General features: G+C 32.9%; 1 protein-coding gene across 1 annotated transcript; it reads right to left on the bottom strand.

Moving 5' to 3' along the window:
• Positions 1 to 409: 409 nt before the first annotated feature.
• On the bottom strand, positions 410 to 2,516 carry LOC108483694 (F-box protein At1g47056-like). The gene has a single exon (XM_017787236.2). The coding sequence runs from the start codon at positions 2,303 to 2,305 to the stop codon at positions 701 to 703; it is 1,605 nt and encodes a 534-aa protein (XP_017642725.1). The 5' UTR covers positions 2,306 to 2,516; the 3' UTR covers positions 410 to 700.
• Between the last annotated feature and the right edge of the window lie 14,614 nt (positions 2,517 to 17,130).

The following is a 17,130-nucleotide window of genomic DNA, read 5'->3' as shown; positions in this document are numbered from 1 at the left end:
AAAAATCAGAGAACTTACTAATTTCATACAGCGGTCGCATTCATCAGATCTTTTCACATCAAACCAAAAATAACATTAAAGAATCATTTTTCCAAAGAATCAAGACGTTGGTGTTTGAATCCGGCTTTGATTTGCATTAAGGATATGCATATTGCAAATCAAAAAGTCTAACCGGGTTCTCAGTTCCAACACCTGATCCCTACTATTGATCATGTTTAAAACATTCAGCAACAAACAATTAAGATATTTAAAACTCAATTGATATATATATATATATATATAAATTGCATATAACTGGAGAAACAAACCTCCTCCTATCTAATAAGATGAATTTTAGGATACAAGTATGCATTTGGAGGACATGCATGTTGGTATGCAAGTATTTTGTAACACGGACCAAATAAACAAATTAATCAGAAAGATGTTCTTTAAATTCCAGTATAGGACAAATATGTTTGAGAAGAATGAAGACATAGACAGAGCTTGCTAAATAAAGGAACTACAAACCAACAGATCAAATTGAGAACTATAAAATGTTGAAGATGAAGATTGAATTCAAAAGGCAATCATCAGCACACAGAATTGAATTAAATACACAAAAAAGGGAGAACTACCAACAGAAAAATAATGCAAACAGTTCAATACCAAAAGTGCTTTCTATTTTCACTCTTTTTCTTTTTGTTGTTGTTGCAATTCCGAGTTAACTCCGAGAACTACTTGCCAACCTCCTTAATGTGCAAGCCACAAAACTCCTCCCACTCATAAGCCCTAACAACTTGAATGACGTCGATCGACCTGTACTGCTCGATGCAATACTAGAAGCTCCAATTTGACTGCCCACCATTGGAGGAAATTCAATTCCATTATCTTGTGCCCCACCATCACTGGCACTTGCATCTAAATGCTCGCCTATATCCAAATTGATATCCAAATTAACGACAAGTGATCCTCGAGTTGATCTTAACCAATCTGCCCCTTCCGAAGTAACTCCTCTACATTTCTTCACTTTCACTTTAACCAAATTAGGGCAACCACTAGCAAGCGCTTCCATGCCATGATCCGAAACAGGGCAATTCTTGATACAAAGCTTCTTTAAGGCAATACATTTCACAGCAATACACGATATCTCTGCATCACCAACCGTATCGCTACCGCATAAGGCTAACCGTTCTAAATTTGGACAATTAGAAGCTAACATTTCCAAACTCAGTTTGGTGGGATTAACACCAATAAGAACTAATTCTTGTAAATTGGTGCAAGATTTTGCAACAGCAATTAATCCTTGGTCACCTATTCGATTTGCTTTCCATCCATCAATGTGAAGCTTCCTTAACAAGTTGCATTTCTCTGCAACAGCTCCGAGTCCGGCGTTTGTACACTCGGGAGTCTTAACGAGGTGAAGAATTTCTAGTTTTGAACAGTTGGAGATAGCCGCAAGACCGACATCGCTGACTTGGATCCGCTCCATATGGATCTCTACCATACCCGCGACCCGTTCCACTATGAGTGGGAAAAGCTTATCCCAATCGCCAGAGCATCTAAAAAGTTTCAAAGATTTCAGATTCTTTGCACCAATAATAAGCGGACCAAAACACTGCCCATTATAAAGCTCTTTTAAGCAAATTGTTTTCAACGCCGCCGCAGCCACCCCAGGCCCAATCGGCTCAGCTGCAGCGCCGTCGGTGATGCCACGAAGTCGTTTCACGGAGAGTTCCTCGAGTGCTGGACAATTGTCGAGCACAGCGTTCATGCCTTTGGCTCCGAAAGCGCAAGAACCACAGGAGAGCTTCTTTAGACCCTTGCAGTTTTTAGCGAACGCCAACATTCCTGCATCGGTCAAGTCACGGCAAGCTCGGAGCTTAAGGCGAGTCAAATTCCGGCAACGCTCGGAGATTAGAACAAGCGCTTCGTCGCCTATGCTAACAGATCTACGGTCACATTTCAGAGCCAGTTTCGTAACAGCATCGAAACGAGAGAAGATAGAAGGAATGAGAGGTTGCAGATCTGATTGTGCGTTGAGAGATAATCGGTGACGGCTCTGTCCTTCAATCAGAAGCCACTGCCGGCAAACTAGAGAGCATCGTTTTCGGTCAGCGGGGCTAAGAGACAGGAAAATACAAGCCAAACACTCGTCAGGAAGATCCGAGATGAAATCCGACGATTCATCTGTGTTACTTCGTTCAAGCTCTTCAGTTTCCTCAGCTTGCATCGGACAGATCAGAGCCGTTGATTTCGGTTTTGACCGTTGGCGATGGTTCCAATCTGGACGGCTCCTTAGCTTCGCCGCCGAAACTGATTGGCCCATCAACAAAATCTAACTAAACTAAAGAAAAGAAAACAGCCACAGGGTTGTTACGGTGAGGGAAACCGTAGAGAAATACTGAAGAGTTTTCAGGCTCTTATTTTGTTTTTGATCTTCTTGGAAATGTCCAGAACGACGGACTTCAAAATCGGATTTCATTTTGGCTTTTTTCTCGACTTTATTATTTTTATTTGCCCGTCTTTCACTTTGAACAAAATAGCCTCCCACTATTAAGTTTCTATATGCTGTTTCCATCCTCATAATACTTTTCTTGAGCTCACTCCTTCATTTTGGTTTCTGATGGAGTGAAAGTCAAAAGTCGGATAAAATTAAAAGTCAATGATGATGCAAAACAGAACTGGTTTGGATGAGGTTGAGCACAGGAGATGCATTCTTTCTAGCATCATATTTTATCTTTTCTTGTAATTTGTTTAGTTTTCTTAAAAAAAAATTTAAAGAATTTGGTATAGAAGTATTAAAATAAATATATTTAAAATTTTAAATTGTGACCATTTATATATTTGTAAAGGATGATATTTACAAAATTAAAGTATTTTTAAATTTTAAAAATAAATCATAATTGTTGAAAAAAGTAAACTTAAACTTGTCCAAAGTTGAAGATCTGTTCGAAATTTAGGATAGTGTGGGTAAAAATATTAGACTCGAAAATGAGTTTAAGAAATAATTTAGGTTAGTTTAAAATATGGGTCTTGCTCGGGCTTAACATTCAAAGCCTAAGCTCAACCCGATTCGTTTTTCAAGTTTGTAATGTTTTATATTATACTGTTTTTATATATTATCTAATTTGTAACACATAAAAATTAGATATATAGTAATATATAATACTTCTATAATGTAAACATAAAAAAATTAAGATGACTATATATAAAACTATAGTAAATAAAAAATTATATAATTATTAAATATTAAAATAAAATAAAAAAATATTTTAAAAATAATATGGGCAGGCCTAAATGGGCTTAGGTCAACTAATTCCAACATGGGTAGGCTTGGGCAAAATTTTATGTCCATGATCAGGCTAGGCCAAGCTTGGGCAAGTATAAAGTGTGTTAATATAATGCTTAAGCCTATCCTGAGCTCAATCCAACCCATGAACACCTCTAGATAAACCACACAATTAGTCACTGAACTATGGGATAAGTTTTCATTTTGGTCATTAAACCATTAGTTGTCGGACCATTCTAAAGATTTCATTTAAATCATTAGGTTGCTAAGTTTTTCTTTAAAAAAAAATATTGCCAACGAGCTCCAAGAGGCAATTCAATGGTTAGTACAGTGGATCAGTACCCATCGACGAGTAGAAGAACATATCTTAGGTCTAAGTTGATTTAACGATCAGTGTCGAAGATCAAAGAAAAAAGTTGTTTAAATTTCGATTTGCAGATTCGTGACATTCAAAGTTGTCTCATAAAAAAATGAACCTTAAAAGAGAAGAGGAAAGAAAGCTTTCGATTAGTGTAGGCAATGCAAATAAAGAAAGCCATATAGTATTGATTTTAACAGTCCAATGACTTAAATGAAAAGTTCTGAATATTTCAATGACCATATTGTAACTTTTTTTAGTTAAGTGACCAAAACGAAAAACTTACTCATAGTTTATTGACTAATAGTGTAGTTTACCCTAAAAAAATTATAAATTTAACAAGACCTCGTCATAAATGGCTATCGAGGTCATAGTAAAAGCTCTAATATTAAAATCTATAAACAATTCATTCCACTTGTTTGATTTTCATAGAAACCTAAAATATTCTCTATCTATATTTTATACTATCTTATATACCCAAGATTTGTAACTTTGAATTTTAAAGCATACTATAATGATTGCCCCCTTATTGAGATCAAAAGAAGGATATGTTACTTAAAATGCTACAACAATAGAGTGTTTTCTAGTGGTTTGTTGTCATAGTAATGTAGAGATGAATGCATTAGATGACAAAATCATTCTTCACTTAAAAGATGATTTTTATCACATCAAATTAATAATTTTACTTTTGTGCTAACATTCTTTTTTTATTTAATTGAATGATAAAGACCTAAGACCCATATGTTTTATCTCCATGAAATGAACCAATAATAACACTAAATATTTAGCGTTACTAACGAGTCTTCTAGTGGATAGGCATCCGATAATGAGAATATTTTAGTACAATCTGGTGGAGGTCCTTGTTCAATGTTGGGAACATGTATAAACCATAAGTCTGATTGCAAATTAAGTTAACATAGTTGAAGAGTCGCTTTGTGCATCTCTTAAATAAACAACACTCAAAGATATCCAACATCATGCTAGAGCTTATATTCTTCAGTTGATTGGAGGTGTGCCAATCCATGAAAAGTTTAGCAACTTAGTTCATTCGTGTATTTCTAATTGTTATCTAATTTTGAAGCATACAGCTAGACCATACAATTAGAGTTTTATGTTTTTGGCATACCTATACAAAAATGCTATGTAAGGCATGCAAAGTGGAGAATAATGAAAGAAATGGTTGTCTTATGATTTCACAATTGTGTAACGGTATCGACTTCCATGGATAGTGTTTATCCCTTCTAATAATCTCATATTCCCTCTTGCAATATGATAAAATCAAAAGCCTATGTTATAAAATATATTACATTCTAAACATTTTTATATTGGTACTAATATTTGATATTTTAACAAGTGGTCCAAGCATTATGATCATACAACTTACTAGAAGGATAATATAGTATCATCTATTGATGTTGAATCAAATAATTCGATAAATTGTGTATTATAATGATATAATCAATATCACAATTGAATTAAAATGCAATTATTTTATTAATTTTGCAGTTTGTATGGATGTCATACCAGGTGGAAGAGATTATTATCATACTACCAATAAACACACATATTCATAATGATGTTTTTAACATGTACATATTTATACGCTTCTCTTACATTAAGTGGCATCGGTGTGATTGGGTATTTCATTAGTTTAGGATGGACCAAAAAATTTTAGAAGATATAAAGAACACTGATAAGTATCATGAAAAATATTTGCATATTGGAAGGGAGCAAATTTGGGGAATTGTTAGGATCTAGTGCCTTAAGTGTAGTATATTCGTCAATTTATGTTTGTAATTTTTAAAACTTCCATTATACATTAATATCATTTGCATATGTCCTTAAAAATTTTTGTATGCAAAACAAAACGTAAGCAAATATTGACAAATTGATTATCATCTAATGTTTAACTAATATTAAGTTGCATTATGTGGTAGGATCATAATGTGAGAAGACAACTTGTATTAGTAGATAATCTTAATAGTCTGTAATCTAATCGAAATTGAGCAAATCGATTGAAAGACTATGATGTCGTTTATCAAGTCTAATTAGGAAGATGCATTATCTTAGGTATCGGAGTGGATGACTCCTAAAGATAGAGACATAGATGCCATTGTCTCGATAGACAATATATCAGACAAGACCCAAATTGAATTTATCCTATATTCGTTTATGGATTTATTCACTTGTGAAGTTCATAATGTGACATACATTAATCCTGAATGGATAATGAACTATGTATTTGTAACTTATATACTTTGATATAAATGAAAGCCTGAGTTCAAACAGATAAAAAAACCACAAGTCAGTACGTTGGGTATACGGCTTCTGCATGATATAGTACCGTTAAACAAAAGTGGAATTTATAGCCCAATAAAGGGTAAATAATGTCCTCTCATTAGCATTACATGATTGATGAACAGGAACATGGTTACGGGTCATTTGTCATAAGATAAATGATTTAATTACTATGTGTTAGTAATTGGCTTTTTCATATTGGAAGATGTAATGAAAACTATGAGATTAAATAGGATCATATTGGGAGAACGAATTTTACCCCAAAGAGATTAAAGACATCTTATGAGAGTAACGCACTTATGTCAATGTCATTGGACAACCACTTAATAAAATAGCTTTTGTAATGGAATATAATAAGAGAGAGTTTAGTATTGCTACTATAGTGGGAATGATTCCTTAATTAAATAAGTTGTAATTAATAGGCGAAGTGCCAGAACTTAATTACATATTGTTTGAGCCCTAGTTATATATGTTCAATCGGTCCTTCTGCTAGCTCGAGATAACCCGAAACGAATTGCATGTAGAATCGATAGATTGTGGAATGAATGAAAACAATAAGAGAAATAGATCACATATCAATATTCATAATGAATGCATTTTCTCATTAAGTACAAAAGATGACTTAGAAATTAATTTAATTTATTTGAAGTATTATTTAATTGATTGTAATTAATTTTCCTCATGGATTCTACTATCGTAAAGTTGACATGAATTTAACAATATTAGCATTGGGTTAAGAAAATAATGTAATTGAAAAACTAATTTAGTTAAGTTGATTAATTTAATTAATTAATTAATATTTTAGGTAATAGAAAATAATTATTGGGTTGGATAAATTATAAGTATTAGATAAAAGTCCGGATAACAAATATAATTTTACGTAATACATGAAAGGTCCAACTGGGCCTAGTATTTACTAAGGATGTTGCTGCCTTTTGTGTTCAAGTTCTAGTGGAACATTGTATTTTCTATTAAAATGTTATTATTTAATTAGGCTTTATTTAAAAAAAACTCTTGTACTGTTTCTCTATAAATAAGAACTATGAGTTAACCTATTAACATACCTTTTAAGCACCGATATTCTTTTAAAAAACAGTGTCAATTTAATTTAAGAATAAATTTTATTTTTCGCAAGAATAATCAAAGTTTTTGGTTTGTAGAGAGAATTAAGTTTCTTGCTAAAAGTTTAGTTTAGTAAAGTTTTCATTTTGTGCACCGATTTAATTTGTTTGAGCCCACACTCAAAAAAATTTGGGTTAGGCTCGATGTTGCTAGGAATACTTAAGGTGGTATTGGTTTGCAACACTTAAAGGATTTGGTCAAATTGACCTTGCATTTGGCGTATATTCGCTTGCACTGAATGTATCCCTTTTTCGAGTTTACTAACTCTAATAGGCATAGGGGTTCACTATTAAAGGTGAGCTTTTGTTCGACTTCGGGTGGCCTATAGGGTTACGGAGGTTGGTAAGGAGAAATAGGTCAAGGTTGATTGAAGTTGTGTACTTTTTGATTAGAGGGTTCACCTTGGTTCCCTTCCTACCTAAGGTTGGGTGATCATGCCACCCCAAGTTGTAGGTGTTGAAGTAAGGATTGTTTCCCCTATTCCCCATGTAATTTACCTTAGCATAGGCATTCTGTAACACCCCTTACCCGTACCCGAGGCCGGGATAAGGTACGAGGCGTTACCGGATAAACATACAAAAATTAAACTAAAATACGGGCCAAAAAATTTCATTATATTTTTCAAAATGTTCATTCACTTACACATAGTCCCTTATTTGAGTCTACGAAGCCCAAAACATACTTTAGAAAGGGTTCAGGACTAAACCGAGAACTTACAAAAATCTTGGAAATTTCATGCTTTAAGGCTCCACACGCCCGTGTCCCAAAGTCATGTTTCATACATGGCTGAGACACATGGTCGTGTCTCTGCCTGTGTGGAATATACCTAGGCTATTTTCCAAGCTTTGGTCAACCTTAATCTCTTACACACTTATACAAAATCAAAAGCATATAACATGGTATTCATTTAATGATTAAATATTCTCAATTAAACCACAAACATAGCATTTGTATGTCATCATACATGTGTATCTCATACTCATTTTACCTTGTTTATTATAGTACCACTTATACATTTATACCAAGATTATCATCTTACCAAATATCTTCAGCTTCATCATCAAGCATTCATATTTAAAACTAGATCATATCTTTATAAAATACCACAATTCAGATGCGTAAAATAACATGTTTGCCTGAAACATTTCAATTCAACTCCATACCCAACAAGCATTGCATTGAGACTAGTCATATATATATATATATATATATATATATATATATATATATATACATGTCATGATACATGTAGCGAGGTAAAAATTTTAACTTAGCTTGGTCGCTAATTGTGGCGATTTATTGAAAAAAAATTTGAAATTTGACGTTTGATTTTTGAAATAAACAGGGAGTCGCCACTGATCCTTTTTCCTAGGTGTGATCGGACACCTATTAGATCTCTTATTAAAACAAATAAAAGGCTAAGTTTAGGTCTACGTTAAAATCCAGAGAAAATTTAGGGTTCGGGAGTCGGTTACGCGCGAGGAAGGTATTAGCACCCTCGCGACGCCCAAAATTGGTATCTTATTAAACACATGTTGTCTTGATTTTCAAAAATACGAATTTAATTTGACATTTAAGTGTGATCCGATTGAAGGAAATGAGAAGTTGCAAGTTTTTTTTATTTTTTAGAAGAATGTCCCGTTTTTAACACAAGCCGATTAATTTCACCCAACATAGCGATGAAATCGATGACTTAATGTTAAAACCGGTACATTGCCTTATTCTTAAAATTAAAATGTAAAAAGTTTTTAAAATGATAGTAAAAAAATCCAAGAATATTATTGTCAAAAAATGCGAATAATGATGTGAATAATAAAATATATAAAATATAAAATATTAAAATATCAAATTATTAGAATAATAATAATTAATATTGACAAATAAAAATAAAATAGAAATAAAAAATGTACATAATATATATATTAGAAATAATAATGATGTTTAAAAATCAATACTATTAATAATACTACATCAATATGTACATATATAAAAAATAAATACATGATAATATTAAAATATGTACATAATATTGTGTTAAAAATACATACATAATATAGTTAAGATATATACATAAGATAACATGTAAAAAAATATATATATAAATAATATAATATTAAAGATATATACATAAAATAGTATAAAATATATATATATATGTAATATAGAATTTAAAATATACCTAATATATTAAAAGAATATATATAATATAATATTAAGAAATATAATAATAACAAAAAAGGAGAGAGAGGGAGAGGGTGGATGATTTTCGGCCACAAGGTCGGCCATCGTCCGGTCACGGATCACACCGCGCCCATTGACACACAGCAATGGACCTCAAAAAACTTTTTCGGTAAAAATAGGTAAGCTTCCTCCTTTTATTTTTTTACTTTCGTATAAAAAACAAAATAAGATTGAAAGGAAAACAATAAGTAAACAAAGAACTTAAAATGATAATAGACAAAGAAACCTCTTTTGCTTTGATCTTTGATTAATCTTCAAAAAACTAGCTTCTCCAAAACTAGCCTTCACAATAACTCTTCTCCTTGATTACTTTAAAAGAAACCTCTCCAAAAATCCTTTACAATAACTTTCTCTCCCAAAAACTCTCAAAAAAAAAAAATCCCCCCATATACAAAATATGAGAAGGCTTATATAGCCATTTACAAAATATTTTTTTATTGTTTATGTCTTCATTTGTAGGTACAAGTGGTGGTGGAGAAGGTGTGGCTAGTGGAGTTGGTGGTGAAAAAAGAGTGGCTAGTGGAGTTGGTGGTGGAAAAGGTGTGGCTAGTGGAGTTGGTGGTGGAAAAGGAGTGGCTAGTTGAGAAAAGTTTAAGTTGTGGGCTAGGTTTTTTTATTTTGATTTGGGCTTAGGGTTTGGGCCATTGGGGTTTTGATGTAAATTGGGCTTTGGGTAGTTAAGATTTTGGGTTTTGGGTTTAATTTTGGTGGGTTAGGTAAGGCTAAATTGGGTTTTGATGTAAATGGGCTAAAATTGGCCTACAACAATACATATCATTCTCTTTCTATTTTCTTATAAACACATATCATTTATTTCATATACCATAGTTTCCATGTATTCCATATATATTTATTTTCCTCCTCCTTCTCTCCATTCCACATCCTTAATGTATATAGCATTTTTGTAAGTACGATTTCATAATTTACTAATAAATGCTCACATCAAACTGTCCACACGAGTCATAGTCACTTACTTATTTATAATTCGAGCTAAAGAGCTCCAAATTAAGATTCGTAAATTTCCCCTGAAACTAGGCTCACATATCTTTCCACCATAAAATTTTCATAATTTTTGGTTTGGCCAATTAGTACAGTTTATTCATTAAAATTTCCCCTGTTTCACATTCCGGCAGTTCTGACCTCTCTTCACTAAAAATTAATTATCTCACAGTACAGAACTCGGATAATATTCTTGTTGATTTATCTTGAAAATATACTCATTAGGTATTTTAAAAATATAAGTTTAAGCCTCTAATTATTTTTATCCAAATTTTTGTGATTTTCCAAAGTCAGAACAGGGGATCACGTAATCATTCTGAACCAGTCTCACAAAAACATAAATATCTCAAAATATAGAACTCCTTTTCTTGTTCTGTTTCTTTTATATGAAAATAGACTCATTAAGCTTTAATTTATATCTCATTCAGTCTCTGATTCAATTTCTACTATTTTTGGTAAATTTTCAAAATCACGTCACTGCTACTGTCCAAAACAGTTTTATTGCTAATTCACTCTTTCACACTTTCTTTGTATTAACCTCATTTTAACATACATATCACAAATCATTTTCACCACATTTCATACATCACAAGTATAGGCCCATGATCACAAGGTCACCATAAAATCATGCTCATGTATAACTTACTTGTTTATAACCTTACCATATCCTGGTCACTTAATGAACACATCATTCACATAACCAAGTTCCTGCACTTATTCATCACAAAACTCACAAAGCAATACATAGAAAGTCTCCCGTTGAACACTTCGGATCAATCCTCAATACTTGGTGGTTTCAGCACATAGCTCCACCCATCATATAGTTCGGCTCTCTTGTACACATGGTGAACACTCAGTACCACCCATGTGACCTAGCCAATTTATCTCGTAGCTCTCTTGTTTACATGGTGTCCTTCACCTGGAACCACGCATGCGACCTAGCTACATATATCCCGTAGCTCTCTTGTCTACATGGTGTATACATAGTATCACCCATACGACCTAGCTACATCATAATGTCTTGTAGCTCTCTTGTACACATGATGTGCACTCAGCACCATACATGTGACCTAGATACATACTATCTGTATCATCCAATCTTTCCAAAGGTTCAACCGGGATTTCTCTCTCTTTTCCAACAATTTCACCAATCAAGTAATTATCCACAAACATATTTCCAATATTATTATAAAATATCATAATACAAGTAATATTGATGTATTACTTACATATAAACTTACATCTCATTTAATATCAAGGCAATAACATTAAATTACACATTGCCTTATTAAAAATCATATGAACTTACAATTTCCCATAATATCCATAATCATAGAAATAACATTTATGTATGATAATTCAATGCACTTCATGTACCATAGACATATTTTTAAATCAATTCATAAACTTGGTACCATAATCATTTAATTTAACATAATTCAATTAATTCACTAAATTTAACTTTCAAATATAAATTACGTGGATTATTGTCTGTATTATTATCATACCAACTTACATACTTTCAAAACCTTGGAAATTATAATAAATATATCAATTTTACATTGAAACATGCATAAATTAATGCTTATTATACATATGAACTTACCTCGATACTAAAACCGCCATTTTACCAACTTTCTCAACTTTCGATTTTTCTCTTATTCTAGGTCCAAATCTCATTTTCCGGGATCTAAAACATCATATTTTACTTATTTAATTAATGTACTATTCAAAACAGTCCTTAACTCAAACTTTGGAAAAATTACAATTTTGCCCCTAAACTTTTGCCCCTAAACTTTTGTCCCTAGGCTCGGGAATTAAACTTCATCCCTTATTCTTATGTTTTATGACATGCTGATCACTTTTCCCTTCTATGGCAACATCAAATTCTCACTCTAACATATACTTATGACTATTAGGTATTTTTACCGATTAAGGCCTTTTACTCGTTTTCACTCAAAACCGAGTAGCACAAGTTGTCTAACATAATTTAAAACCTCAGATTCTATCATAAAACATCAAAATAAACACATTTCACCTATGGGTATTTTTCCAAATATGAACCCTAGCTTAAATTATTGCTAGAATAAGCTTAATCAAATTACCGAGATTCCAAAAACGTAAAGAACTTGAAAAACGGGGTTAGAACGGACTTACTATTGAGCTTGGAAAGCTTGAAAACCCTATCCATGGCTTCCCCCATGCTAATTTCGGCCTCCATGAAAAAGATGAGTCAATTTTGGCTTTATTTTCCCTTTTTATTTCTTTTAATTACCAAATGACCAAAATACCCTTCCTTACTAAACTTTCAAAAATTCCATCCATGTCTAATTTTTTTCCATCACTTAGAAATTGGTCAAATTTATATTTAAGACCTCCTAATTAATATTTCAAAGCAATTTCATACTAGAAACTTCTAGAATGCAAGTTTTGCACCTTATTCAATTTAGTCCCTAACTTCAAATTGAGCACTTTATGCATAGAATTTCTTCATGAAATTTTCACAAAATCATGCAATCATATCATAGACCACAAAATAATCATAAAATAATTATTTCTCTCTCGAATTTTGTGGTCTCGAAACCTCTGTTCCAACTAGACTCAATTTTGGGCGATTACACATTCTCATGATGTTACCCCACCTCGCACTTTCATTTTCATGACCTACATTAACACCAATTAGATGGGGCTAGTCGGGGGGTTGAGATCAAGAGGAGCTAAGTTCGAGGTTATTAAGCCTCTCGAGGATTTGCTAAAATTTATCGTTTCCTCCAAACACATTACGGTTAGTAGTTTAACTTGTAATGTGAGCCACTCAGTTTACTACATATATGAATTAATTGCCATATCTTCAATGAGTTGGCAACCCTCAACATATGTCTTAGACATGAACGCCCTCACAGATGCTTCATCTAGACTAGATCGCAAGTTCCCATCGAGCTCATTATAAAAAGTTTGTAATTGAATTCAATCTTGCAAGTCATGATAAAGGCACTTACGTAGCATGAGCTTGAAGCGCTATCACACTTCATATAGTGAACCCCCTTCTAGTTGTCAAAAGTTGGTTATATCTATTTGTAACTTCATCATTTTTCTCAAGAGAAAGTACTTGGCAAGTAACCGGTTGGCAAGCTTCGTCCTACATGTTGATTGAGCCCACTAACTTTGAATCCGACCACATAAACACATCGTCTCATAAAGAGAAAAGAAACAATCGAAGACATATAACGTCATCGGATACACTATTATACTTAAAAGTGTCATAAAGTGTAAAGAAGTGTTTGAGGTTTTGGTTAGGGTTTTCATTCATAGAGCCCTTAAATTGGAGGTTGTTTTGGATTATTTGTATCACTGTTGGCTTTATCTCAAATTTGTTTGTGTTGATAGTAGAACGGTTGATGCTCCTTCACACCACGTCCAAGTTCAGCATGGTATAATCTCGCAACATCCATTGCTTTTTTTTTTTGGCGGAATAGACGTGCACACTCCTCGATGTTAGGAAGATCTAATAGAGGTTCCTCAAATCTAGGATTATCGATCCTCTGATCGATAATCGGTGGTTCTATCGATGGTGGGGTTCCCCTTAGAAGTTGGATCCTTCGAGCGTTTGCTATCAACCTTCGGCTTAAGGTCAAATGGGACTAATTGGTTATCATCCCAAGTCACATACTAATGACACAGTCACAAAAAACACTAACAAATATAAGAACACTTAACAAAGAAAATAAAGAACCAAATTCAAGAAAGAAGAGCGTCGTATCTATAGACCTAACTTTTGGCTAATTATCTCCCTAATGAACATGCATTAATCACTTAAATCACTCAATCACACAGAAACTCCCCAAAATTGGTGCCAACAACTTGATCGCGCACTGACATGCATGCACTGGAGTTATGAATCAACAAAAATACAATTATAATTTAACGGTTTACTATAAGTGTAATAGGTCGAGTTGTAATATTTGTAATGTTACAATGGAACACCCGAGTATTACAAGGATCGAACCTAAGAGGGTTCGAGGGACAAAGTGATTCCTAAGTAACAAACATGCAAACAAGAAGTCTAACTAACTACTCATTGAGGGCTATATTATGAAAATTCACAATCTAGCTTAAATTATACTAATTGGCTACCTACACTAAAAAGGACCAAATTGTAAAATAGTCAAAACTAAGCAATTAAAAATTCAATAAAAAAAGTAGTTGGTTGACTTCCATATTGCTAATTAGTCTTTGGATTAGGGAGACCTAAAAAGCTTAAACTTCTAATTGGCTCAGTTTTACCTTTCGTTCACAATTTTACTAACTTAGATGATTTAGTCTAATTTATCTCTTGACCTCGCCAAACTAACTCGGGACAACCAAATTGGCACTCAATAGATCTCCTCTCAGTCTCACTTATCTAAATATTCACCTAAATGCGGCAATTTTAACTTTTGAAGCTTATTTAATTTAGTTCAATTTTTACGATTTAGTCCCTGTACCAAAAACTAACCAAGTAACATTTTCATCATCCAACCACCAAAGATTTAGTTACTTAACATCATTCTCATACAAGCAACAAACCCAATATGCATTCAAAGCATACATTCAAATAAGCATAAAAAATAGGGTTAAAGAAAACTTAGTGATTTCTTGACAATTGCTTGAAGAAGATGATAATAGCAATAATGGTGGTGGAAAATACCAACAAAGTTAAGATTTTTAACTATGAAAAGAAAAATGGAGCTAAGTTATATTAACAATTATGGATTAAAATGAAAATACAAAGAGACTTTTGAGTACTAAATTGCAATTAGGACAAAGCTACAATAAAAACTAACTAAACTACCAACTAAAACCAAAAAACCTAAAGACTAAACCCTAAAAAGATGAAGAAGACTAACTACGAAGCTTAAAAAATGAAAAAAAGGCAAAGACAAAAGGTTCTCTCTTTAGTTATCAGCCAAAAATGGTTTTTAACATCTGAATACATTAAAAAAAGTTGACAAGAATGCCCCTAAAAGTTGTGTTGTGATTGGGAATGGTGTTGGACAAAAGACTACCCCTGCAGCTAATTTCTCCCTGTAAGGCAACGGTGTCGCTACATGCTAACTCTTGAAAAGAGTTATATTTCATGCCCTTATACCTAGCTAATTGCTTGTACTTGGGTACATTTAGTGACATTTTAGGATATTTTATTAGTATTTTAATCATTGCATTAGGAGCTTGGACTATGTTTACATGCTAGATACATTTAATTGTGTGTAGAAAGGTTGTGTTTGGTGGTTTGGCAGGTACAAGATAGGGAGAAAGAAATAAATGAGTGAAGGTTTGCTAGGACAAAAGATTGGACAATAAGCCACCTTGTATGCTGTGGCAATTTCAGGAAGACGATCGAGTCAACACTCATCGCAGACTAGTTTCAGCCTAACTCTACTTGTACTAGAAAAGTCTACCTAAAAAAGAGGAGAAGATATCGTAGGCTGTTAGAGTTACCTTAGGAAGAAAAGCTTATAAAAAACTGAATGAGGAAACCCTAAAGGTGTGGAGATCTGGAGGCAATAATAGAGGGTAGCGACTGAGTAAAGACGAAAAGAGGAGATCGAAGGCAGTCCCTCTCAGCCACCATAGGACACTATACTGCTTGATTGATTATTGATTTGGTGACAGCAATCTTCCTAAGTTCTTCTAGTATTTCTTAATTTGTTCTCTCATGAATTGAATTGATCAAAATGATGTTGAGTGTTATTTTGAACTTGAATTTTAATTTCCAACTCATGAGCTAAATCTTATAGGGTTGGGATTACATGATGAAAACTTTTACTTTCTTTAATGGTTGAAGCATATATTCAACTAAATCTACAGTTTCATTCAATTTTTTTTATTTCGCAATTGTATGCATACATTCTCTAGACATAGATGAGTGTGCAGTATGCCCATAAATTGAATAATACAAGCGGGTATTCGACTGAATACTTGTAGTAGACTCTAGACATAGAGTAGCATTTGTGTAGAATGAAGACAAAACCATACAGGGTACTGTGCTAAGACCTATAGACAGAGGCCAGGTAACTTGAGATCTAGCTCTTGAAATAAACAGGTCAATTTAGGTATCTTTTAAGTAGTAGATTAAGTACGATTTTGTTGAGGCATTACTAAAAGTAAGGGTAGATTCTTAGTAATCCCAACCTTCTGAATTAACATCATAGACCTTCTATCCTTCGCCATAGTATCTTTGCCATAACATTCTTACTTATTTACTTATTCGCTTGCATATTATTCACGTAATTATTCTTGTATTTGTCATTACATTGTCACTCTTGCTTTGCCTTAGCATTTTCCAATATTAGTCAGTATACATTTCGCACACATCCTTACTATTTTAAATTACCATAATGTACTTAATTTGGTTTTTCCATAACATTAATCATAATTCAATATAATAACTTAACCACCCTTATACCTAATTTGATCCTTGTGGAGATGATGGTCACTAAACTAACTATAATTACGACAAAGGCAAACGCACCTATCAAACAATAGTATAGCTATGGTGAGTAGAGAATATCGTATCCAGGAAGACTAAAAGTACTAGTAATTACTGTTTTTCTATTATTTAGCCAATAAATTGGAATAATTGTTTTTAATTTAAATTTATTAATCTAATTTAATTAAGAACGCAAAAGAGAATGAAATAGGAAAATAATCGAAGATAACTAATGAGAAAGACAATACCCAGGAAAGAATCCACCTATTATTATGAATTTGAATTAAATAATTTATTAACTTGTGTCTTGATTTGTAGAAATCCCTAAATTATGTTAATATCTCTTTCGAGAGTAAGAACAACTGACTCTAGGTT

The sequence above is a fragment of the Gossypium arboreum genome, chromosome 1 (assembly GCF_025698485.1).
Source record: "Gossypium arboreum isolate Shixiya-1 chromosome 1, ASM2569848v2, whole genome shotgun sequence".
In the NCBI taxonomy this organism is placed as follows: Eukaryota; Viridiplantae; Streptophyta; class Magnoliopsida; order Malvales; family Malvaceae; genus Gossypium; species Gossypium arboreum.
This window is presented reverse-complemented; position numbering and strand designations above follow the sequence as displayed.

Coding starts and splice junctions, on each gene's coding strand:
- LOC108483694 (XM_017787236.2), bottom strand. CDS start 2,305: ATGGGCCAATCAGTTTCGGCGGCGAAGCTAAGGAGCCGTCCAGATTGG.